The sequence below is a fragment of the Mandrillus leucophaeus genome, unplaced genomic scaffold (genome assembly GCF_000951045.1).
Source record: "Mandrillus leucophaeus isolate KB7577 unplaced genomic scaffold, Mleu.le_1.0 Scaffold197, whole genome shotgun sequence".
In the NCBI taxonomy this organism is placed as follows: domain Eukaryota; kingdom Metazoa; phylum Chordata; class Mammalia; order Primates; family Cercopithecidae; genus Mandrillus; species Mandrillus leucophaeus.
In genome coordinates this window covers 2,722,339-2,748,118 of record NW_012101998.1, presented here as the reverse complement: position 1 = coordinate 2,748,118, position 25,780 = coordinate 2,722,339, and the positions used below count along the sequence as shown (strand labels likewise).

At 43.6% G+C, this 25,780-nt stretch overlaps 1 protein-coding gene across 2 annotated transcripts in view; it reads right to left on the bottom strand.

Annotated features, from left to right (window-relative positions):
- THSD4 (thrombospondin, type I, domain containing 4) overlaps nt 1-25,780 on the bottom strand; it is a 723,953-nt gene that overhangs the window by 14,827 nt on the left and 683,346 nt on the right. For both annotated transcript variants that reach the window (XM_011978583.1, XM_011978584.1), the window contains 4 exons: nt 17,625-17,754; nt 15,820-16,024; nt 14,282-14,455; nt 4,805-4,978 (listed from right to left, as the gene is read on the bottom strand). In XM_011978583.1, coding sequence (XP_011833973.1) covers nt 4,805-4,978; nt 14,282-14,455; nt 15,820-16,024; nt 17,625-17,754 — 683 coding nt within the window. The remainder of the gene's footprint in view (nt 1-4,804; nt 4,979-14,281; nt 14,456-15,819; nt 16,025-17,624; nt 17,755-25,780) is intronic.

The following is a 25,780-nucleotide window of genomic DNA, read 5'->3' as shown; positions in this document are numbered from 1 at the left end:
TGGTCTTGAACTCCTGACCTCCAGTGATCTGCCTGCCTTGGCCTCCCAAAGGGCTGAGATTACAGGCATGAGCTGCCGTAACCAGCCAAAAAAAACCAAAAACTGTAAGATTTCCTACTCTTCCTACTTTCCTATTTTCCTCCATGTTAGTTTATGATTTGGAGTGTATCTGTGTCTTGGCCTTTTCTTTTTCTATACATGTCCTTTTCCTTTTCTATTCGTGTCTTGTCCTTTTCTCAAGTGCTGCAGGCATTGGAAGAACTGAAGGCAGGAGAAGAGCCACAAACTGCAGCAGGCAAAGGTCTGGCCTCTCCCGCAGGAGGAATGAGGATGGGGCAGGGATGGGTGGCAGGGGTGGAACACTAGGCCGAAGTCAGGAGACATGGAAACTAGAGTCTAGACAGCGTCGCTAAATAGTTCTGTGTCTCTGGCCAAGACATTGCCCTTTCCCAGGTCGCTGTGGTCTTATCTGAAAAGCAAAAGTGAGGGGTTTGGAAACATGATCTGAAACACCCCTCAATGCTATGAGATCCTACATCTGTACTAAGTGTGTGGCAGAACAGAAGACTGCACACTTTGATCAAAACCTGTCGTTATCTTCTGCTGTTTTTGGCAAGTCCTTGAAGAGATTGTGTATTTAAGGGAGAATGAGCACGTCTCAGTCTTCTCTTACTGTAAATGCTCAGAAATGGCAGAATATGTGTGTCTGGAAAGTGAATGAATGTATTTATGTGTATCTGTATCTGTGTATGTGTGTGTACTCGCGCATGAGACAGCATTTGAAGACAAGAAAGGGCAATCAGCCTTGGTGGACCAGAAATTATGGGGAATCTTTGAATACTGAAAGATAGATGAGATCAAATTGAAGAAGGAAACTATAGTCCAAATGTACACAGAGGAGGAGTTCCAGCAAAGATCATGTGCTTCATTCTGTATTGGTGGTAGATGGAGATCAGGATGGAGGTCTCAGGACAATGAGTGATTAGCTGAGTTACTGGCCAAGAGCAGCCAGGGTGGCCTGACTGTGCCAAGGAAGAGGAAGCAGTGAGTCATCTGCCAGAAGCATTCGTGTCAAAGTGCAAAATGAAGTCATTTTCAGGTATTCAAGGGCTCAAAAACCTTACCACTTACAAATCCTATTTGAAAGACTTTCTGGGTTATAGTCTTTAGCAAAATAAAAAGAACCAGGAAGAAGACATAGGATATAAAAGGAGGTGCTGGCAAAGACACCAATAAAAGCTGTTATTACTAATGGATGCCAGGTGTCTTTTAGGGACGATAACAATGTGTTGGAATTCGTTGTACAACTTTGTGAATTTACTAAAAACCAATGAATTGTATATTTTTAAAGGTTATGGTATGTGAATTATATTTCAATAAAAAAGAATCTTTGAGGGGAAAGGAGAAAGCTATTTTAAAATTTAAATCTATATTTTCTATAAAATTAACATTAATCTGGAGCTAGATCCAGATAACATCAACATCTTTTTGGAGATACTGTAGATCGAGAGAGAGAGTGGAGGTAAATAAAAGGGGAAAGCTTCTATTTTCTTTTAGGGGAGATGTGGTTTCTGATAACTTGACATTAATGGATACATAAAAGTTAAAATTCTGTGCTAAAAATTTGAATGTTATCACAGAAGATATACCACTAGAAGATTTATGACTTCCAAAATGTTGGAGGGGAAAAAATGAAATTAAGAAAACCTGACTAGTAACAAACATGTTGAAAGGAAAGAGGAAAGAAGCAAGAAAGCATGACAACAGAAAACACAAAATAAGATGGTAGCGAAAAGTCTAAACATGTAAGTGATTACAATAAATATAAATGGTTAAAATTTAACTCTTAAAACACAGAGGTCTATAGATTGGGTAAAAATAAAGACAAAAATAGTCCTCCATATGAAAGACATACCTTAAAAATACATAAAAAGTTTGAAAATTAAGAAATTGATGAAGATATATCAGGTGAAAATAAAAAATGAGAAACAAGATGGAGTAATTCAAATAGCACACAAAATATAATCCACAGAGAAAAGCATACATGACACAAAGTAATATTTAATAGGGATAAATGCTTTCAGTGAGAAGTGATGGCAATTATGCATGTTTCTGTACCTAAAGAATTCCTGCAGTTGCACTTTGGTGGATCATTGATTCGTGAAAAGATGAGAATAAAAATATCTATTGCAATAAATGCAATCAATAAATGCAATCCAGACCCAGAGGCAGACAAAATGGCTGCTCCTGAAGACTAGAAACTGTGACAGATCTCAGAACTAAGACAGTCTAAAGTTGCAGTAAACTCAGAATTGATAGAGAAGAAAGGAAATAATTCTGGGCATAAATAATAGACTTGGTAGACTCTTATGAGTAAGAGTTGGGCTACTGTGCCACCAGAGTAGAAAAAGACTCCCTAAGCTTGATATACTCCTAGTTTCCAGGGATCTGGGAAGCAGCAGAAATGGAATACATGCCTTTCTTGGTGGAGTCAGAAAGACTCTAAAGCCAGAAACTCCTTGGTCTCTGCCTCTCCGTGGACTTATGTCTCATTTTCTCAGACTGGCTTTTTGCACAAGCCTCAGTAGGGCCACTGCCAGCACTTGAGCTCACAACCTCCTAGTGAGTCTCTTTCCTAAAACACAAATGAGAAGTCCCCGGGAAGGATTCTGTTTGGCTCAGCTTGGGTCACATGTCCACCTGTTGGGTCACATGTCTACCCCTGGACTAATCACTGTGACCAGGTTGGTGGGGTATTCGAAATGCCAACTTTAATTCAACCCATATGGTTGGAAGGAACATTTATTTTTATATTCTGAAGTCAGTTAATGTTGAAAACTTACCTTTCAAGAAATAAGCATGCTCTTATTTAATTTTCTTTGGGGAGTCACATTCCTAGGGCAGGGAGTTTCTGTCAGGCCCTGATATCCTTATAAATCCAGAACCAAAACCTTGGCCACATTAACTTGTATCTTGACCCTTTTGGACAACAGGGCAACCAATCCTTTGTTTCTAATCTTAGCAGAAATAAAGGTTGTCTTTGCCAGGGTTCATACAACTCTTAGTTCTTTGAGCTTATGTATAAGTCAATAGGAGGCCACAAGAAAAAAGGCCCTGAATCCTGCTCCCTTCTCTTCTAAGAATGGTAGACATATGAGTTCAATTGTACTGCTTATTTCACATGTGTGACTATAATGATCTGATATGATTTCATACATCTATGGATATTTGGTATAATTGGTGTCCCATATGTAGTCACTGCTGAATTATCTTTGGGGTTTAGGTCCTATGTATTTTACTACCAGTAATGAGATAGCAATTGCTGGCAGAAAAAATAAACATAGAGCAATGGGAACTAATATTTATTAGGTATTTCTCATATCTCAAGCAATAGATAACTCTCTTTATGTATAGCATCTTACGAAAACCTCATAACAACCTTAGGAGGTTGGTATTATTATCTTCATATTCAGATGAGGAAACAGGCTCAGATAGGTTAAATCACTCACCTAGAGCCAGAAAACTAATGAGAAGTCAAGCTGGGATCAGTTAGCAAATGTGTCTAACTTTGATATTCACCAGAGTAGCACTGGAAGTACTTGAATTCTTTCTGAATTCTCTATATTTTAAGAAACATTAAAGGGAATTTTGAAAAGAAAAACATTTCCCTATGCTTTTTGCATAAAAACCCTATGTTGAAGTGGGAGAGATGATAGCGTTTGGATATCTTCACATTCTATTTCTCACTTGCCATTACGCCATATGCATTTTCACATCTTCCTAATGATCACTGTCATTGTCACCTTATATTTTACTGAGTTATGATATGCCATAATATCTGTAACCATCCTGCTGTCATGAACATCTCTGCTGAAACACTTTTTTTTTTTCTATTGTTAATTATTTCCTTAAAATGAAACCCCAGGAGTGGGGTGACTGGGTTAAGGCAAATGAACATTTTTATGGTTCTTGACTTTTATTGCCAAATTGCTTTCCAAAGGGCTTGTATCAGTTTACAAGGACAAGGCAGCGCATTTTTTTCCAAGGTCGGTTTTTAAAGCTACTTAAAAGAAATAAAATTCTATATGGAGCCAGAGGTCTTGATAATGTGTAAATCATGATCATAAGCCAAACAGTCCTTGGAGAACTAGCCAGCCCTGGGAGCCAAATGCTAAGTGGCCCAAGAACTCCAATACTGATGGTAATCAAGACAAGGCAGTCATTTCCACATTTTCTGCGTGGGGTTCATGTTCAATTTTGGAAGAGTGAGGGAAAATGTAATTCTTCAATTATTAAAGTATTCAGTATTATTTATTCTTCCTAATGAACAATTCCAACTTTTAAAATTTCTGCTTCTGACACTGTCAGAAACGGAAAAAGCTGGCTTTAGTAACAGGAATAATAATAGAAGCAGCCAGCATTTCTTGTGTGTCAGGCACTGTGCTACATACTTTTTGTACATAATTTCATTTCTTCTAAAAATAACCTCATAAGGTACCATCATTGCCAGCATTTTATAGATGAGGAAAGCATGCTAGGCCATAAGCTCCCTGAGGGCAGGGATATTTGTGTTGCTCACTGATGTAGCCTAAGTACTTAGATGAGCACACAGTAGGTGCTCAATGAATACTGTTGACCGACTGAGGCTCCAGAAATATAAATAGCTTCTCCAGGGTCACAGGTAGACAGTGGCACAGCTGGGATTCAAAGTTGGGACACCTGACACAAAGTCCTGGTTCCTAATCCCTCTGGTATCCTGCCTTTTGCCTGGCACAGGCAGACGTACCCAGTTCTGGCCACTCACCTGACTCCAGCTCCCGGCGAACCACTCCACCTTGCCTGTACAGGGTCCGTTGTCACATGGGGTGGCCTCTGCCGGTCGGTTGTTCCCACAGCCCTCCAGGGGCAGGCTGCTGACATGGTTGGTCATGCACACCACCGAGCGTGTCCGCACTCCGGCTCCACACTCCGCTGAGCACTGTGAGACAGGGGAAGGGCACATTAGTGGGGAGGCCCTGGCAGCTGCTGAAGCCACTTTCAAATGATGGAAAGGAGGATGGAATGCTTCATTTTCCTGCCATCTGTTTCCCCTAGAAATATCTGACAGCTTCTCGTGCATAGCCTACTCCATTACGAGATATCAGCATGACAACTTCCTGTCTTAGATTTTCTGGGTTGGGCTTCATTCCAATTCCAAATATCCAATCTCGCCACTGCAATTAATACACTTATACTTGTTAGACTATCCTTCCCAGCTTTTGCTTTCAAAAATATATTCAGCTTGGCTGGGTATGGTGGCTCACGCCTGTAGTACCAGAGATTTGGGAAGCTGAAGTGGGAGGACTGCCTGAGCTCAGGAATTTGAGACCAGCCTGGACAGCACAGTAAGACTGTCTCTACAAAAATTCAAAAAATTAGCCAGGAGCAGTAGGTGTGCACCTGTAGTCCCAACTACTCAGGAGGCTGAGGCAGGAGGATCGCTTGAGCCCAGGAGTTTGAGGCTACACTGAGCTATGACTGCACCACTGCACTCCAGCCTGGGCAACAGAGTGAGAAGACCCTGTCTCTAAAAATAAAAATAAAAATAAAAATATATTCAGCTGAAGAAGAATGAGTACATGAAAACCTGGGCACATTTCTACCTGCTAGTAGCCAAGTCTGGGCTGGAAAAAGAGGGGGACTTGAGTCTGTCACCTCAATATTGCTGCCTGATATTAAGGTAAATTGTTCTAGTCCCTGAAGGCCACAGCTATGAGAGGATTGGGAAACAGCTTGGTATAGAGGGAGAGCTTGGATTTGGAACTAGGTGCATCAGTGTTGATATCCTCACTAGCTATGCGGCCTGGAGGAAGTGACCCAGCCCCTCCTACCTTCGGCATGCTCATCTAGACAACTGGCATAGAAACACATTTCTGGCAGGGCTATGGAGACTGTATAATATGCTTTGCAGGCAGGGGGTGCTCAATAAATGGTATAAGGGGCTTCAACTCCTACATTCCCACTCCAAGATAGAGAAACAAAGCCTCATAGGGATAAAATCTTCACTTACAGCCAAATAACTATTAGTGATTTTTCTACTACAATCACACAGTCCTCTCCTAGGAGACAGTGAAAACATTCCTGGGTCATAGCCCAAAGCTCTTAGAGCATTTTCCATCTGTCTCGACATACTTTGGAATGTGCCCTTATTTTGGTTCTCATCTTATCTTGTCTTTTCTTTTTTTCAAGACACGGTCTCGCTTTGCCACCCAGATAGGATTGCATCACCCAGGTGGCGTGATATCAACTCACTGCAGTCTCGACCTCTTGGGGTCAAGCGATCCTCTCACCTCAGCCTCCTGAGTAGCTCCAGGTGCTCACCACCACGTCCAGCTAATTTTTGTGTTTTTTGTAGAGATGGGATTTTGTCACGTTGCCCAGGCTGGTCTCGAACTTCTGAGTGTGAGATCCGCCTACCTCGGCCTCCCAAAGTGCTGGGATTGTAGGCATGTGCCACCACACCTAAACTTCATCTTATCTTTTCAAACATTTTTTGGGCATCCTCAGCTGGGTGTCCTATGGGTACCTTGAATCCAGCATGTACACCTTCACCACTGTTACCATTCCTCCTCTTATTTTTCTGATTTGCTTTCAAGTTTCTACCTGGATTTGAAAGTTGACTGTTTTCCTAACCTCTTGCTTCCAACATCTAGACAATCATTAGGTCTCACAGACTCTAGTTCTGCCACATTTCTCTAATCCGTCTTGTCCCTTTCCACCCATGGTTCCCAGCACAGTTTACTTTCTTACCCTGGACGGTGGCTGTAGCTTTGTGCTCAACCTCACCAGCTTTTCCAATGCATTGGGTTGCCAGGTGTTGAGAACTCCATGCTAAAAATTCCCTCTGAAGTCATCCCATTCCTAACAGAAGTCACATATGAACTTCCCAACTAGCATTAAGGGTTTTCTATACTATGGCCCTAATTGACCCAATTCTTCTAGACTAATTTCCCATTATCCTATCCCACATACCTCCTGCTGGACAGACTCAGAGTGGCTGCTATTCCCTGATCACATAAAAGGCTAACAGAGTCCTTGCCCCTGCCATTCCCTCCACCCAGCATGCTCTTTCCCTTCACTGGACAGATCAGAAGCCTTTAAGGTTCAGCTCAAATACCATCTCCTCCATGAAAACTATCTTGACTGCCCAATTTAAGATGTCCTTTCCAGTCTTGGAATTCTCATGGCACTCTATGTGCTGCTTCCTGCCTTTGTATTATGGTTATTTGTGTCCTGTCTTTTTTTTTTTTTTTTTGTCTTTGCTGATGTAGGCTTGGTGAGAGCAGGAACTAATGAACCATCTCTAATTCTTTCTCAAGTCAGTGTCTTACTCATGAGTAAATCCATGAATATCAGTTGCATATAGACTTGGGCCCTGCCTTGTTCATCCATTAGCACTTTCCAATCCTAGACGTGGCCCTTTAGCACATGACCAAAGCCCTTTCTAAGGGTTTCTGGGTCTTTTCTTAAAAATAGAGTCAATGTTTGAGTTCTACCCATATTATCTTAGAAAATAAAGCAATAGAATTTTAAATAAAAATGGAGAAAAGGGAAAAACAATCCTTATGACCTCATTTCCTTATCAAAATTTTCACTTTCATTTTTGTATGCTGCCATCTAGTCTTGTAAAATCACATGTCAGTATGAGTGATCAAACATTTACCTTTCCACTGCTAAGCTGGGCCTGACCCCTCAGGGAAGAAACTCCCTCTGGAGCAAAGGGCTTGAAGGGGATCAGAACATGCCACCCCAAAATATGTTGCTTTGGCATATTGATTATTTTGAGCTGAAGGCTATTGAGAAATAGCAGATGCAGGAAGAGCTCTCTGCCTTCCCCCTTTCTGCCTAAAAACCAGTGCATAAAATTCCCACGAGAAAGGTGCCCTCCCAGCGCTAGGAAGAAGAGAACATTCTCATCATTGGAGAGGGGGGTTGACTCCAAGATGAGTCTGCAAAAATAAACTTTAATAAAATAACACTTGTCTTCTCTCAGTTTCCCCCATATTTTTCTTAGTCAATTTCTCACAATTTACTGTCCCTAGAAGCCCCAGCCCCTTTACTTTTTCGAATCACTTCTCCATAGTTTATCACCCTTTGTTAAAATGGTATATAATCCCTCAAGTCTAATTGCTTCTTTGGGATTGTCACTTCTTTCCTATGAAGCCCCCCTTGCCACTATAAAAATATTAACATCAAATAAAATTGGTATGCTTTTTGTCTGTTAATCTTTTGTCAGTTTAATTCACAGACTGCAGCCAGAGAACCTAAGAATGTAGAAGAAACATTTTTCCTCCCCTACAGGTGTGCAGACATTTTTCATGTCCTTTGCTCTATTTAGATTGTTATTAGAAATCTGGGACAATGACTCAGTCCCTTAGCTTAAAATTTGTTACAATAATTGAAATATTCTAGGCTACAGGATTTGTCTGTTTGTTTGTTTCAGCCATGTATGATCTGGTTTTCTTCCTAACTTTACAACTCAAGGTATTTAAATATTCTTGTAAAGAATACAAGGTAGGCCAGGTGTGGTGGCTCACACCTGTAATCCCAGCACTTTGGGAGGCTATGGTGGGCAGATCACCTGAGGTCGGGAGTTTGAGACCAGCCTCGACAACATGTTGAAATCCCATCGCTACTAAAAATCCAAAAATTAACTGGACATGGTGGTGCACACTTGTGATTCCAGCTACTTGGGAGTCTGAAGCAGAAGAATCGCTTGAACCTGGGAGGCGGAGATTGCAGTGATGCAGTGAGCCAAGATGGCGCCACTGCACTCCAGCCTGGGTGACAGAGTGAGACTCTATCTCAAAAAAAAAAAAAAAAAAAAAAAAAGAAGAATAAAAGGTAAATAGAATTTCAGTTATCTTCATGTTTCCAACCCTTAGACTACTTCTTTCCAGGTAATTTCCATCTGATTAGCTAACTTAATTTTCTGCTTTCAAAACCAAGTAATGCACATGCATCTGGGAAAGTGTCTCCACATCCCCATGTACTTAACTTAAAAGAAGAATGTGAAGGACCATGCCAGTGCCCAATGGGAGGACATCACATGGATGAGGCCTGTAGAGGAGTTTCATTTTATTACAACACCTGCAGTGAAAAGCCCAACAAATGTAAATATGAAAGGAGCTCCCCATACAGAACCTGGCCTAGGAAGCTTTTCAGCAGAAGCAAGGGGAAGAAATCCCTACCAGGGAGTAGGGACTAACCTTCCAGGTGAGGCTCCAAACCACACCCACCCACTGTCCTTAAAGGATGTTCCTAAAAGAAGGACCCAATCTGCTTTGCTAGTCAGAAGAGGACATGACTTGTAATTGAACTTCTGGGCTGATAAAACACAGAAGCACATGGAATTCCTAAGCAGCCCTCTGGTGGGGACTGCCTTCTCACTCCAGCAACAGTTAAATCCTAAACTTGGCCCAATTGGCCCCTAAGGGACTATAAGGCTCTAATGACTATTCTTGAACTTCAGCTTTATGCATCATTTCTTGTAATTTAAATGATTCAGTATTTTCTTCCTGGAAAACTTTCTTAGAAATTAGGTGTTACCAAACTAACGCTGGTGGACTTTCTAAAACTGTTTTTTCCTGTTGTGATTGAAAACTGCACATGTGCTTAGATCTATCATTGAATGGTAGAACCGAAAAGTCACGATGCTTACTTCTGGTACGGCCCACTCTCAATTAAAAGCAGCTGAAAAGATGTTTTTAAGGTGAGTCATTAAGCCAGAAGAACTTTGTGTCCCTAGAAGTTTAAGAGAAGATTCAGACTGGGGTTACAACCTCAATTCATTTAGGTAAAGATTAATTAATTTTAAATTGGGCAATAAGACACATTCTGTACTCTTAAGTGTTTGCAAACTTTAATTTTCTTTGGTTTCTCCCTCTTGAGCTTATTGAATCAGAGGCTGTGTCTCATTCATGACTGGCATGGAACAGGTGCTCAACACATGTTCATTCCCAGTAATAAAAAATTTCATAGTTCAGACTGAAGCTTAACAAGGCCTTTTTTTACACAAAGCAACTATTCAAAAGTGGAAGACTGCCATCCGCTGGTCATGCCAGGGGCTGAACATTTTCTAAGACCAACTGGTGGCCCAAAGGCCCCTGGTGACATGGAGCTGAAGAAGAATGAAGCAGCCCAAAGGAAACCCTTCCCACTGTGCCAACCTCATCTAGGTCATAGCTTCAAATATGTTACTGCAGCGGTTACTCAGCAATGTTACAGTTGAAAAAACTGAAGCTCAGTGAGTCACTAGCTGGCTCAGGGTCAAATACAAAATAAGTGGTGGTCATGGAGATGACACCAAAGCCAGTGTACTGGTGTCCCACTCATCTACTCTAAAATAAGCGTGAACATTTAGAATTCATCATCTATTCTGAGGGTAGATAAGGCAAAAATTATTTACTTACATCATAGCACCCAACTTGCATGATTTAGAACATCTTTTCCAAAACGAACAAAAGAGTTCCCTGAATAGAATGAAGTGCTCATTCTTTGCTCTATTTATAATTTTAAGCCAAGTTAGATTCAGCAAGAACTTATGTTGAGATACAAAGCAAAATTACTTTAAGGGGAAATCTGCAAGTCATTATTGGAGGGGAAATAAGTAGTGTGGAAATCTTTGGAAAATTGATATGTAGCTTTTTACTGTTCTGAATAAACATGGGAGACACACAGAGGAATGAACCACTGCAGTTATTTTCCCCAGAGTTGTTTTGTCTCTGTACGTATTGTGCTCTGAACCCACTGCCTTTTCAGAGAGCGGCAAATGTAGAGACATGGAATTTACAAACTAAAGAATCACAGCAACAAAATGACTGTAAAAGCGCTCTCAGTTGCTGCTTGGAAGACTACACTGAAATAATCTTTCTGGAGAACAATTAGCTAAAATGTATTAAGAGTTCTAAAAGCATTCATAATATTTTCCAATATTTTAACATGATTCCATGTCCCCACTATTTTACAGAGATAAGAAAAGGTGCACATAAAGATTAATGCACAAGAACACTTACTGAAGTCTTTTAAAATATTCTCTTTTAAACAGTAAAACATCACCCATGTATGGAGGCTTATATCTGTAATCCCAGCTACTCAGGAGGCTAAGGTGGGAGGATCACTAGAGCCCACGAGTTCAAGGCTTCAGTGAGCCATGATTGTGCTGCTGTGCTCCAGCCTGGGCAACAGAGCAAGACCCGGTCTCTAAAAAATGAAAATAAAAACTAAAAAACCCCAAACATTTAGACATAGGAGATTGTTTCAATCATGTAGTTCTATAGCTTATTATAATAAAAATCATGTTTTAAAGATTTTATGCTTATAATAATTAAGTGAAAACAGCAGGTGACCAAATTAAACATACATTATGATATAAAGATACATTTATATCTTTAAAATATGTATGAGGAGAAAAAGCTATGTAGGTAAAGTATGTATGAGAAGAAAAAAGCTTGAAGTACAGCTGAAAATAATCTCAAATTTTCTTTTAGTGAAGAGGTTTGGAGCATACTTTTCCAAATTTCTCATATTCTTAAAACAATACTGTGTTACTTTATAACTAGAAAAAAAGAAACACTATTTAGAAAAAGAATCATTCCAATATAAAAATGAAAGCCCAGCATCATTCTTTTCATCCATTTGCTGATATAGGAAATCCATCACGTTTCCTGAGAACACAAATGAGTTCAGAAACTAAAGCACAAAAGGACTAGTTGAAGAAACTAGGAATTTTTAGCCTGGAGAAAGTGGAATGAGTGCCTTGATGGCTGTAGGGCTGTCCTTTTCTAAAGGACAGTGGGACTTAGTAAGAAACACTTTGGTTCACTGTAAAAGGAGACCTCTTGACACCTTGAGCTGTACAAGAAATAGATGTAATTGTCTGGACACAGAGTGAATTTCTGATCAAGGGTTTGGGCAAGAGCTGTGGCCTATGTCAGGGACTCTGCAGAGGATTCCTCATGCTGGCAAGGAGGCTGAGCTCACAAACACCTTCCCCCACTGTGTCTGCAGTGCCACGAGCTAATGTTGGGGATGGGAGGCTTCGAAAATGGGGATACGCAGAAGAACTAGGATGAGCTTTCCTGGACTCAGCTTTAGGGCAGAAGCTTGAGTCAGTGGCCAGCAGCACTTACTCTCCATCTGTTTCTCTTTGGTTAGAGCTTCCCAGATGGCCAAATTAGTGTCTGCTCCTGGGACTGGGGGCACAGTCAGATGCTCATCTTGGGAGCTCAGTATTTGCACCAAGGGCTCTCCATCTGGGGCCATCCTGGGGCTAAGGAGCAGGGGCTGCATGCCAGGAGGTGTGGGGAACCCACAAGAAGATGAGTCACTAGGTAAGAATCTCCAGGACCATCTCTGGAGGTGGAGTGAATGCTGCATTTGCAGGTTTGTTCTTTCTCTTTTGCTGGATAACACACCCTATGGAAGTGGATTGTTATGGTGATGAGAGGGACAAAATGAAGAAGGGGCATCTTACACGGTGGAGGGAGAGAAAACCTATGTGAACGCCTCTAGGGGTGGTGTTCAAAATACTCAATAACAGGTGCATGGTGGCCATTGACCGGTCAGAATGGACACTGACCATTCTGACCAGTTGGAGCCAGCCAATGTGGCACTATGGGGCATGTCTGTTGATATCCCCAAACTGTGAAAGGGTCCTTCTTTGAGTCTGAGATACTACGGTTGTTGTTCTCCTGATGCTGGGAGTTGGGATGGGTGGGGGCTCATGGGCTGCATCATGTCTCCTAAGATCCAAGAATATGGCTGGGCTCCTCTGTCTTTTTTATGGCCTTGTTACTCAGAGTGTGGTCCCTGGACCAGTGGCCTCAAAGACCCCGGGAACCTATTAGAAATGTAGACTGGCCAGGTGCGGTGGCTCATGCCTATAATTCCAGGGCTTCGGGAGGCCGAGGTGGCAGATTACTTGAGCCCGGGAGTTTGAGACCAGCTTGGGCAACACGGTGAAACCACAAACAAATATAAAAAATTAGCCGGGGTGGTGGCGTGCACTTATAGTCCCACTTATGTTGTGGGGAGGTGGGGAGGGGGTGCTGAGATGGGAGGATCGCTTGAGCCCAAGAGGTCGAGGCTGCAGTGAGCCAAGATTGCACCACTGCACCCCAGCCCACGCAACAGAATGAGACCCTGTCTGAAAAAAAAAAAAAAGAAATAAAGAAATGTAGATTCCCTGGCTCCACCCCACACCTGCTGCCTCAGACCTGCACTTCAATGTGGTTCACAGGTAACGTGTACGCATGGGATTCTAGCAAGGGAAGTGGGGCAGAACTAGTGTATCCAAGAGGTAGGCTGCTAACCAAGGTCAGAGATAGCCAATCATGTCCTCAACCCAGGTAAACTCCCTAGATCTCCCGGAGAATCCAGAACCTGGACTTGGTGCCTCTGACAGCTATGCAGCTGCCCTGGGCAAGCCCTCTGACTGTCCCCCCGCCCCCATGCCCGCAAATCCGCTGCTTCCACCAGGAAAGGAAGCACAATTCCTTACCTCCTTCCTCCTTTCTCCTCCCTGTCCCAAGGTATGTTCTATAATTTGTTTAGTGTCTTTTCTCAAACTTTATTTTTGATGGTGGTAGAATACACATAGCATAAAATTGACCATCGTAACCACTTTTAAGCCCATACCTCCAGGGCATTAGGTGCATTCATGCTGTTGTGTAACCAACACCACTCCAGCTCCAAAATCCCCTTTTCATATAAATCTTCCTTTTGCCTTTGATAGATGAATTTAATCTATGACTGTTTCCCCTTATATCCAGGTAACTGGTGGGCCACTGGTTAACTATATATGCCTTTGAGTTATTCTTTGACACTCGAGACCCCCCATGGGAGGCCAGGCTACTGGGGAGGGAATGGGGTGTGGGATGTTTTGAATTGGCAGAAAGCAGTAGAGGGGCCTGCCATTGCTGAGTGTCTATGAGACACCAGGCACGTACAAGACATATGAACGATGGGATGTAATTATTCACTTCATCTAGTGTTATGGAGTAACCACATGGAGTGCTAAGGAGAATTCAGTCAAGTTTTTCACACCCACTCCTCACCTTTGGACCCCCTCAGTCCTCACGTAAGGATAGAAAGCCTACGATAATTCCTCTCTGGGCCTTTTTTCCGCCCCCCTGCAGAGCCGGAAATCAGTCTTGGGATTCTGAGCCAGTGACTCACCTTCGTGTGGTTTTGGAGGCACCTGGCAGACCTTGGTCCCCAGCGCTCTGCCCGTCACACTCACCCTTTCGCTCCACTCAGTGAGGAACCAGCTCTTGGCACAGGGTCCCATGTCACAGTTCTCAATGTCATTCGGCCGGAGCTTCATGTTGCATTCCTCATCGTCAACCACATCCCCGATGTTGCTCACACACTTCACATCACGGGTCCTCTGTCCCACGCCGCAGGGCACTGAGCACTGAAACACAGCACACCGACGTCAGGGGAACCAGCAGCTTCAGCTCTGGGAGAGAATCGCCAGAATGGAGCCAGCAGCCTTTGTGACCAGCCCCATGAGACTGAGGCTCTTTCATGTATGTCACCATCTGGGGCAGGGATCTGAGCCCTAGAAACAATCCTTTCCTACAAGACCTTCTTAGGTGCCCCGCCTACTGTAAACTAAAAATAAAATCCTAAGCCTCCCAGCTGACTGAGTGGGCCTCCTCTTGGCCAAGGAGACCCCAGAGAAACCTTTAACACTGATTTCCTGGCCGTGACAGGATGGGAGGTTGGACACACCCTGTCATACTGCCTCCCTTTTGCAGTCTAGACACAACTGACCTGCATTAATGTTGAGAGAAATCATAAGACTGACAGAATGGACTCTCTGTGGCAACAAGATACCAAATTATAAACAGGACCCAATGCCATGGCAGGCAAGGGTTAAGTCATGCACCTCTGCCCTTAAAGAATACACTATGTTCTAAGTTGCCTAGGAGGAAGATCTTAGGATTCATGGCTTACATCCTGTTTTGAGTAAAGAATATTATTGTCAGTCTCTCCCATTTTACTGTGAATTCTTCAAACTGTTGACACACTGATTAATATGTAACCTGTGGACATTGAAGAGGACACTGGTTTGTTTGGTTTGTTTCCGAGTCATAAAGTTTTGCTGATTTATTTCTCACTCATGAAGTTTTATTGACTGTCCTGCACTTAAAACATTTTAGCCTGTATGTCGTCATCTGTAGCCAGTGATTGCAACCTCTGTGCTGTACCCTCCAATGAAAAAGACAACTCCGATTCCAGGGGTCCCCCTCTCCTCTCCTAAACTTTCTTCTAAAAGCCTTTCAACTTGTAACAGACTTTGGAACACGCCCAACATTGTTCGTGTGTCTTCTTGGGTTGATCCTTACATTGGCTTCCAATAAATCTTTTATCAAATTATTTCTGCCTTAATAGTCTTAATTTTGACAGACACTACTCTATTCTTCCAGGCCTCCGTCTTTTCATCTATAAAATGGGTGGGGAAAATTGGAAGGAGTTGGCTCTACCAGCAGTTGTCAACCTTCACTTCACCATGACTCATAAAACAGATGAGGCCAGTATCACAGGGCTCCCCTGGGCTCACCCATAGTTGGCTGTGGGCAGCACACACTATCCTAAACTCTATTCAACTATTGGTACATCCTGTGGTTTGCAAAAACAGCCATCCAGACCCCCACAGGAGGGATGGGTTCCCTCCTGTGGAACTCAAGGTTACCCATCTCAGGTCTTGGTGGGCTAGAGAGTGTGGTGGGAGCTGGAGAGGGAGCTATGGAGCGGGCTGCCCTGCCTGCGTACCGAGGTCCAGTCAGTCCGGATCTGCCACTCGCTGCAGATCTTGAGTTGGCAAGTGCTGGTGGTCTCGGGCTTCTCCAGGTGCTGGCAGCGGTAGGGCTGCACTGTCAGGCTGCGGTTGGCGTACACCTGGCGGCACAGAACCTGGCGGTGCTGCATGCCCAGGCCACAGGTCTTGCTGCACTCAGACCACTCCCCGATGTCCCAGCTGGTTCAGGAATGAGAGAGCGAGAGTAAGAGACAACCTTCAGTCAACAAGAAGTGAGCGTGAGCCCGCACCAGCGTACACAGAATCATCAAAATCACCATGGGTGAAGTTTCTTACTAGAGCATTGCTTAAAAGTCAGCCTAGGCCAGGCGCGGTGGCTCATGCCTGTAATCCCAGGACTTTGGGAAGCTGAGGTGGGAGGATGGCTTGAGCCCAGGAGTTCGAGACCAGCCTGGACAACATGGCAAAACCCGTCTCTACAAAAAATACCAAAGTTAGCTGGGTGTGGTGGTGTGTGCCTGTAGTCCCAGCTACTTGGGAGGCTGAGGTTGGGGTATGGCTTGAGCCTGGGAGATTGAGGCTGCAGTGAACCATGATGATGCCACTGCACTCCAGTCTGGGCAACAAAGCAAGACCCTGTCTCAAAAAAAGAAAAGAAAAAGAAAAAGAAAAAGTCTGCCTAAGGGTCATCTGACTCTGTAAAGGAAGATAAATTTGCTTGACACTTGACATGGTATTTACCAGTGATTAAGGCCCAGATTCTATAAAAAGTTACAGAAAACTGAAAAGGTACAAATGATTTTTATCTAATAAAAAAAACCCTCCAAAGGTTAGCGTTATTACCCTGTAGATCATTAACTCACTTTTGCTACTAACTTAGAAATCTTATTCTAGTATTCTTTATTTTTCATTAACAATTCCCACATCAGTTTCACAAACCCTCCTCTGTCATCTGCTCTGTTAGGTTAAACGAGACATCAACCCATGCTCATCATATACTTGGATGAGAATTATATTTTTATTAGTCTGAAAATTGGGTTTTGACCCTCTTAGGGCCCTTTCCCCTTGTTCTTCTTCAAGTGTCCCATTTATCATTCAATAACCAGTTCAAGGCCAGGCGTGGTGGCTCACGCCCATAATTCCAGCACTTTGGGAGCCTGAGGTGGGCAGACCATTAGTGCTCAGGAGTTCAAGACCAGCCTGGCCGACATGGCAAAACCCCGTCCCTACAAAAAATACAAAATTTAGCCAGGCGTGGTAATGTGCACCTGTAGTCCCAGCTACTCGGGAGGCTGAAGCGGGAGAATTGCTTGAACCCAGGAGGCGGAGGTTGCTGAGATCGTGCTACTGCACTCTGGCCTGGGCAACAGAGCTAGACTCCGCCAAAAAACAAAAACAAAAACAAAAAACCAAAACAGTTCAAGACCTCTCCCGAGACACTTTTCTTGGCCTCTCCAGGCTGATGTTTTTGTGACTTGCATTATCCTCTTTCTGTAAACAGCTCACCTACGACACTAACTACACCGGCTTCTCATTCTTTGCTTCCTCCTTTGTTTTCCTTACCAGGCTCAAACCTAATTGCTCCAGCTTTGCCAAGGGTGGGCTTCCCAGAAGTGGGTTGACTTGCTAAAGACTATCAGCTCCTGAGTTCATCCTGAAAGACAGGTATGCCTGCTAAACAGACTGCATTTTATGCATGGACCAAGTCTTGGATTTCTAAATTAGATTTAGACTGACTTATATCTGCTCCTAGAGTCCTGTGCTCAAGCGACCTGAAGTGACCTGGTAATAGGTGACCTAAACGGAGGGGCCATCTTACAAGGCTGGGCAAGGGAAGATGTTGCAGGGCTCCTCCTCGGGGGTCGGCTTCATGCTGGAGTCACAGTAGCTCTCAGGAGCCTCTTCATGAGTGCTTCTGTGCACACAGCGGAAAATAGGGTACTGCGATCCTGCAACAACAGGAGAATATCTGAAGGACAGTCCCACACACTGGAAAGTTGGGCTATGGGTGGAGATGCACAGAGATTCGGGTGCTGATGAAGAGAGGGCACAGAAACAGTGAGGACAATTCACACACACATGCACACTTACACTCCCTCTTTGTTTGAGGGTTTATACACACCTACCTCACAGGGTCTTTGCTAGGCACTGTGGGGGTACAAAGAAGAACCTGCCTTAAAAGGGAAATGATTATAGACTGAACACAAACAGTAACTTTTCTAAGGTTCTCTGGAAGTGTCAAAGAGAAAGTGTCCTGAAAGGGTCAAGCTTCATTCTAGAGAAAGAATTGGGCTTGGGTAGACGTGTGCCTGTGTATTTTGGAGGTAGGGGGCTGTCTAGGTCATTAAACTGGAATGAAAGTACCTGCATGACAAACTAGCCTGCTAGACCAGGTACATTTAAGGCACAGGTTGAAGTGCAGAAGTAGAAGATTCAAGAAAGGGCAGAAGAGCAGCTGCTTCCCCCTTTGGCAAGCATCTTACACATTCTTCTAATAAAGTACCCATCCAATGGTATTTCAGTGATCTGAACATATGTCTACTTCCCATGAGACAGTGAGCTTCTGAGGGACAGGGCTACCTCTTTTTTTTTTTTTTTTTTTTGAGACAGAGTCTCGCTTTGTCTCCCCGGCTGGAGTGCAGTGGTGCAATCTTGGCTCACTGCAAGCTCTGCCTCCCAGGTTCACGCCATTCTCCTGCCTCAGCCTCCTGAGTAAGCTGGGACTACAGGCACCTGCCACCGCGCCCAGCTAATGTTTTGTATTTTTAGTAGAGATGAGGTTTCACTGTGGTCTCAATCTCCTGACCTTGTGATCCGCCCGCCTCGGCCTCCCAAAGTGCTGGGATTACAGGTGTGAGCCACCGCGCCTGGCCAGGGCTACTTCTTAATCTCTGTAGCCCCAGTACCTACGAGAGTAGCCAGGTGATCAACAAATGACTGTTGAATGAATGTTGGAATGGTGTTGAATGAATGTTTATAACAGTTGTAGTTTTTTTGTTTTACTTTCACTGGATTAATAAGGATACATCTACTTTTGATAAAAAGTCAGAATTTGTTAAATGGAATGTCTAACTCTCAATTAAAAAAAAAAAAGCTGATTCAATTCTGCCTTCCTCTCTCTGCTGCCACCTGGTGGCAACACTGAGCTATTACTAATGGACGTTTATAACGTGAGACATGTAACCCCTGAACCTGACGTCTGAACAAACCACGGGAAGATCCTTCTTCACAAATAACTGTCTTCCCCACAGTCCAGGCCAGTATACAACTCCTGCCGGGAAGAATGTTGTACTTTATTCTACACCTCTGTCTTATCTCTGTTGCTAATTGGCCAGGCATTCATACTTTCTGAAGCTCCAACTCCTTACAATTTTAACTGCAACATAGGGGCTATCTTTTAACATAAACGTCTCAATATTTCATCAGTCATGAAACTGTTTCAGTGGTTTTTCAAGCTTATCTTGTATGACACACTGAGCCAGAGGGTAGTAAGAAACTTGACAGTTTGCAAGACAGTGTTGAATCTGAAACAATCATTTGTTTAAATTACCCGGCAGTAAAAATTTACAGTGTGGCTATAACTTGAGACCATTATTTAAAATAACGTACCAATTAAGCACAATTATTGGCTGAGTAAAAGGCAGTACTGACTGTAAAGTTAATGGGAAGCAAAAACTTTTTGTGGAATTAGTTTGTCCAGCTACAGATCTCCTTCCATTAAATAGAACAGATTTTTAATTAAATTCAACAAACATTAAGTACACTGTGCAGTTATAAAGGTGAATATAAGGTTCACAGCTTGCAGTGGGGCTCAGCTATTAAGGGATTAAGTAAAGGTCTTATTTAGCCTATTCCTCTTCCTTCAGACCATGTGGGTTTAGCTTTTCCACTTAGATGTTTGTGGATAGGAAAGCAAAAGGAACTATCTCAACCACTTGGCACTCAAATAAGGGAGAAATCAAATTTTTTTAATCAAAAGGATACAGGCTACCATAGGAATGTTCTGTGTCTTGGGAAGATGGGTCCTGCTGGGGTTGTCTAGCATCTGGCAGCTGCTTGTCTTCCCTTGACATTTTATGGCGTTTATGGACATCGTCCATGGTCCAGTTTCATGGAAATGAACTCAGAGGCCCTCTGGCTCTCTGAAGGTGGGAAAATGCCAGATCTATACATCTTTTTTTTTATTTTTTTGAGACGGAGTTTCGCTCTGTCACCCAGGCTGGAGTGCAGTGGCACAATCTCTGCTCACCACAACCTCCACCTCCCGGGTTCAAGCGATTCTTCTGCTTCAGTCTTGCAAGTAGCTGGGATTACAGGTGCCTGCCACTGCGCCCTGCTAATTTTTGTGTTTTTAGTACAGACGTGGTTTAGCCATGTTGTCCAGGCTTATCTTAAACTCCTGACCTCAGGTGATATGCCCACCTCGGCCTCCCAAAGTGCTGGGATTACAGGCGTAAGCCACTGCGCCTGGCCCGTATCTACAATTCTTGAGTCTAGTGACTGCAGTGGTTTCTTTCTTTGGGTCAGTTTTAATATCTTTAGAAAGGGAGACAGCACCTGGCTACCTCCCATTGTTCAAGATTGCAATTCAATTATTCCTCTACTTGCTAGCAAGCAGGAACAAGGTGGTGAGGTCAGGAGTTGGCTGGGCTTCAGGCAGCAGGAAAAATATCTGGGATCAGTTCGGTTGCCTTATATGCGGACATGTTGATCAAAATAGAAATATGTCATGTTGAAGGGGGGAACTGTACATGGGTAATTTGCAGATAATAAATGAAGTCAGTGAATTCAGGGGCTAGTGTAGAGGTCAGTGGGACATTCTGGAAGAGAGACAAAATAAAGAATAAGAAAAAATTAAATGACTCTAGACTTGGAACTGTAGGAATCAAATGAAACAAGCAAAGAGTTTGACAGAGGCCTGATCAATGGCTGTGTGAGTATGGACCACTCTTGGATGCCAGCAACAGGGCCCTTCCCTGAGATGGTGATATCACAATGCTGGAAGCACTTAGACAAAGGGAAATTCGACCATGAAAAGCACAGAAATGTGTGGTGTGGATAGCTCCACCAGGAAGGACTAGAGAAGGGTTTGAACGAGGGTATGTGTGAAAATACACAATGGGATCACAAGGGGAAAGGACTTATTCTGTGCATAAGTGACTTGGACATTGCTGGGAGGCTTGGGATTTCCTGGTCACTTGCCATGACTGCTGATGACCATTAGATGAGCTCCATATCTGTGCCTCTGCATTGCCTCACCTACCCTGCATGTCTGGTGCCATCACCGCCTGGGAGAGAGCAAAGGAGAGGCCTCCATGGGGCAATGCCACTTGTCACATGAAAGAAAAAGGAACTAGGATTGCCAGAGAAGGGAGAGATGGGAAACAACACATCCCTAGGTTTGCTTTATTTCCAAGGCACCGCTTCAGTATCTCTTGGGCCTGAGAACTGGTGCCATTTACTGGGTAAAGAACAGATAGACATGTTGCCTCAGACCTTCTGAGTGGTAGATGCTGAGTGTGTGTGTGTCTGTGTGTGTGTGTACATGCACACATGGGTGTATATGGGCTAAATATCGAAAATGGGTCTTGTGCATGCTCAGTCCAATACTTCACACTCTTGTGAATCTGTGTGTGTGTGTGTGTGTGTTTCTGCAATGCAAAGGACAGAAGATTAAACAAAATCATATGGAAATCTAGAGAAAAATATTTTTTATTTTTTATTTTTTATTTTTTTTTGGGACGGAGTCTTGCTCTGTCACTCAGGCTGGAGTGCAGTGGCATGATCTTGGCTCACTGCAAACTCCACCTCCTGGGTTCAAGCAATTGTTCTGCCTCAGCCTCCTGAGTAGCTGGGATTACATATATGCATCACCATGCCCAGCTAATTTTTGTATTTTTGGTAAAGACAGGGTTTTGCCATGTTGGCTGGCTGGTCTTGAACTCCAGACCTCAAGTGATACACCTGCCTTGGCCTCCCAAAATGCTTCGATTACAGGTGTGAGTCACCATGCCCAGCCGCTTATTCAGTTTCTAACAGGTAAATCCACATGCTTTATGCTATATTGACAGAACATGGGGCAAAGGCAATAACAGACTTGTATATCTAGGATACAATAAAGATGTAAAATCTACCCTTATGTCTTTTCTAGTAGCTCATATATTCCACATGTGAAATGTGGTGATGATATATTCGTTTTTTCAAAAAACACAGGAGTGTCTACTGTGTGCTCGCTATGATGCCAGGTGCAGAGGCTGCAAAGTGTATATTCATGGAGACAGCCAAGCCAAGCAGGGCTGGGACAGAAATGTGTCCTGAATTGCTGTGAGGTCCCAAGGATGAAGTGCCTACCTGTTCTTTGCAGAATCAGGAAGGTTTGCAGAGGAGGCGGTCTCAGAGCTTGGAGTATGAGCAGGACTTTGCTGGCCAGATACCAGAGTGTCGTAAGGGAGGGATACTAGCATATAGTGAGGTAGTAACAGTTATGTTTTGCTTTCAGCCTATCAAAACTTTACTTTATTTAAATTTCAACTCCATATCTCAGTGTGGATCACACAGCTGGGGATGGATTGTGGGGACAAAAACTGGAATGTTTGGTTATGAGTTTGCTTCATTAGAGAGATGTGGGAGCATCTGAACCAGTACATGCGTTTGCCCTCATCTCATGCTGCTTACAACGCAAGGCCTTATGGGCTCTGGACAGGGTGACAGAGAATCTTCTCCACATGACACTGTTGGTAGAAAACCACACAATGACAATTGTTATCCTTTTTATGACTTTCCCTGTTTTCACCTAGTTCTGAGTGTATCTGGGTCCTTTGATGGGCGTCACACCATTACCTAAAGGTAGAATATTTCAATAATAATACATTTTTATCTTGGGTTCCTATATCATTTACGTTATATAGTGCTTACCTCTATAATATCATGGAGTCTCACCAAAATGGTTTTGGCCTTAATGCAGAAATATTTCTAGCTTTCTGCCTCTGTCAAGACATATTTTATAGGCATTTAATTTTTCCTCACAAAGTATATAAAAGAAGTTGGTCCAATGAATCTACAGTCCAAATTCTTTGCACATTTATAAAGTATGAGCATAATAAAATTTGCACAATAAAACCTCTATAAATCAACACTCCAGTTACCAAATCATTATGGAATTGCAGAGGTTCCAGGCAGGAAAAGCTCCAGCCCCCAAGAAGAACTGAAGACCTAAATTCTAGTCTCAAAAGCCACTAAGTCAACGCTCTTATGAAAAAGATAAAAACTTTAGAAGTTGTCATGAGAGATTTTTCAGTGTGCTAATTTTGTGAGACGTTCCAGACTTTGTACTCTTAGATACAAGTACCAAAAGAAAAGAAAAGAAAGGAAAGGAAAAGAAAAGAAAAGAAAAGAAAAGAAAAAAAAGAAAAGAAAAAAATCCACCCCAAACCAATGCTCTGGGATATCACACAGTTCCCCAGTTTGCTGAGATTCCTGGGGGGTACAGCCTTCCTGTTTCTTTAGCAACCTCCCCTCAAAGAACAGCTGCTTCAGGGGATCAAACAGGACTTTACTACAAACAGGAGGCTATTATCATATATATGAAGGAAATTATAACTACACAGTTCATAGGTGTATCTCTGCAACAAGTCAGCTTGAAACAGAAGCAGCACTGATTCCAACCTGGAAATCAACCTGGTATGGAATGTCAGATAAAGGGTTTCTGGACACCACATTCCACATCTATCTTAACTTCAGAGTTTTCAAGGAAACGGGACCCTGGGTCCACTTCATCATCCTGATGTGACCCCTGTAACACTGCCATGTTTTGCTTTCAGCCTATCACAACTCTGCTTTATTTAAATTTCACCTAAACTGTATCCTTCTCCCAAATCCTACAACTCTATGTTTTCTTTTGTTTGGAGAGACACCCCATGCTTCCTCTGGTGTGTGGACTCCCTTGTTGTGAGGGGTCAATAAAGCTGACTTTGTTGGGCTTCAGGTTTGTCCTTGGTGGTCCTAGCTGATCAGGTTAGAATAATGGATGAATACAGGGTTGGGATTTTACTGGGATAGTATGGGAGTTGTGAGTGTTGGTCAGTGTAAAAGCCAGCTAACTAACATGCCAAGCCCCCAGAGTATGTTTTATTTTATTCTTTTTTTCCTGAAATCCTGAGATTTGAGAATGAGTTTCAGCTGGGATTTGTGTAAGTCTTCCACAACCCTGACTCGGAGATTAAATTTTAGATCTTGAAGTATGTGAGTGTATTCTGTTTATTAGTGAATATATGTGCGCAGCAGGCTGGAGTTGCTCAAACCCCGCACACGCCAAAGACAGGCCCTTGACCAGCTCCTGAGAGAGAACCTCTAAGCCCTTGGAATATGCCACCTGATAAGAGTGTTTTTTTATGCCTGAGGTCTTGGGCCCCGTGGTATTGGTTTGGCTTCTGGGGTGGTAAAGGGAGAGTAGCTAGTGTCGCTCATGTGGGAGCTGTGTACCTAGATGAGAGACTCCAGTAAAAACCCAGGACACCAAAGCTCGGATGAGCATCTCTGGTTGGTAGTACTTGGCAAGTGTTCTCAGTCTCTGAGTTACATCATTTCTGAGAGAATTAAGTGCATCCCTGTGTGACTCTGCTGGAGGGGACACCTGGAAGCTGGCGCCTGGCATCTCCTGGACTTTTTCAATGCGCCTTTTCCTTTATTAACTCGAATCCCTGCCCTTTGACTGTGATGAATTGTAACAGCTCTTCTGGGTCTTGTAAGTCCTTTGAGCCAATCAGTAAGCCTGAGGGTGGTCTTGGGGGCCCAACACAATCCGTCACACCCCTGAGCCATCTCACAGACAGGCTCACAGAGGTGACGGTTTGCCATGTCCCTTGGGCCAGGGTCCCCAGTCGGTACCAGTCCATGGCCTGTTAGGAACCAGGTCGCACAGCAGGAGGTGACTGGTGGGTGGGTGAGATCAGTGGTGGCGTTACCTTCTCATAGGAGTGTGAACCCTATTGGGAACTGTGCAGGCAAGGGATCTAGGTTGCGCGCTCCTTATGACACTGCAATGCCTGATGATCTGCGATAGGGCAGTTTCATCCTGAAACCATTCCCCCCACCCCGCCACCATCCACGGAAAATTGTCTTCCACAAAACCAGTCCCTGGTGCCAAAAAGCCAGGGACCACTGCCCTGGGCCACCCACACATTCCTTGCTTAGAGTTCTGCAGGGATCCACACGTCCCCCACGCAGGCTCACCTTTCCCACAGGTCGTGGAGCATTCTGTCGTCCCAAGCTGCTTCCAGTTGTGATCCCGGCTGCGCCGTGGGAGCTGCGGTGCTGGTGGCACCAAGTTGTCTGGTCGACGGGGAGAAAATCTGTCCGGATGCCTGACTGGGAAGGTCTGTGCCGATTCTGAGGTGAACATCTCAGGGGCCTCCCCACGCAAGTCTTCCTTCTCCTCGTTCCTCCCTTTCTCTTCTCCCTCCTCCTGGCTCCTGCCTTCTGTCACCAACTGGCCATTGAAGGGGTCCCCTAGGAGAGGTGAGCGTGCACACACAGGATCAGGATCAGTTTTGACCCTGGGTTGTAAAGAGGAAACTGCTTCGACATTAGACGCTGTGTAGCATGAGATCATTTCTAAGTCACAGCACATAAGCACATCTGTTTAAAATAAGCGGACACCCACTAGTGCTTTCCCTCACATGCAAAGCGCTTTTGAAAATCAATAAGACAAAGACAAATGTTGCAGTAGGAATAGTAGTTGTGAGCCACAGACAGTTCACATAAAAAGAAACACAAACAGCTAAAACCCATGCAAAAATCCTCAACTTTACTCATAACTCCATAAATACATATGAAAAGAACACCACCACCACCTCTATTTATCCAACACCAAAGACTGGAAAGTTTGGAAACCCTTAAATCCCTTAACTCCTGTTGAAGGTGCAGGAAAACACACTTCCAGTCACTGTGGATGAGCCTGCAAACAGACGCATGGTG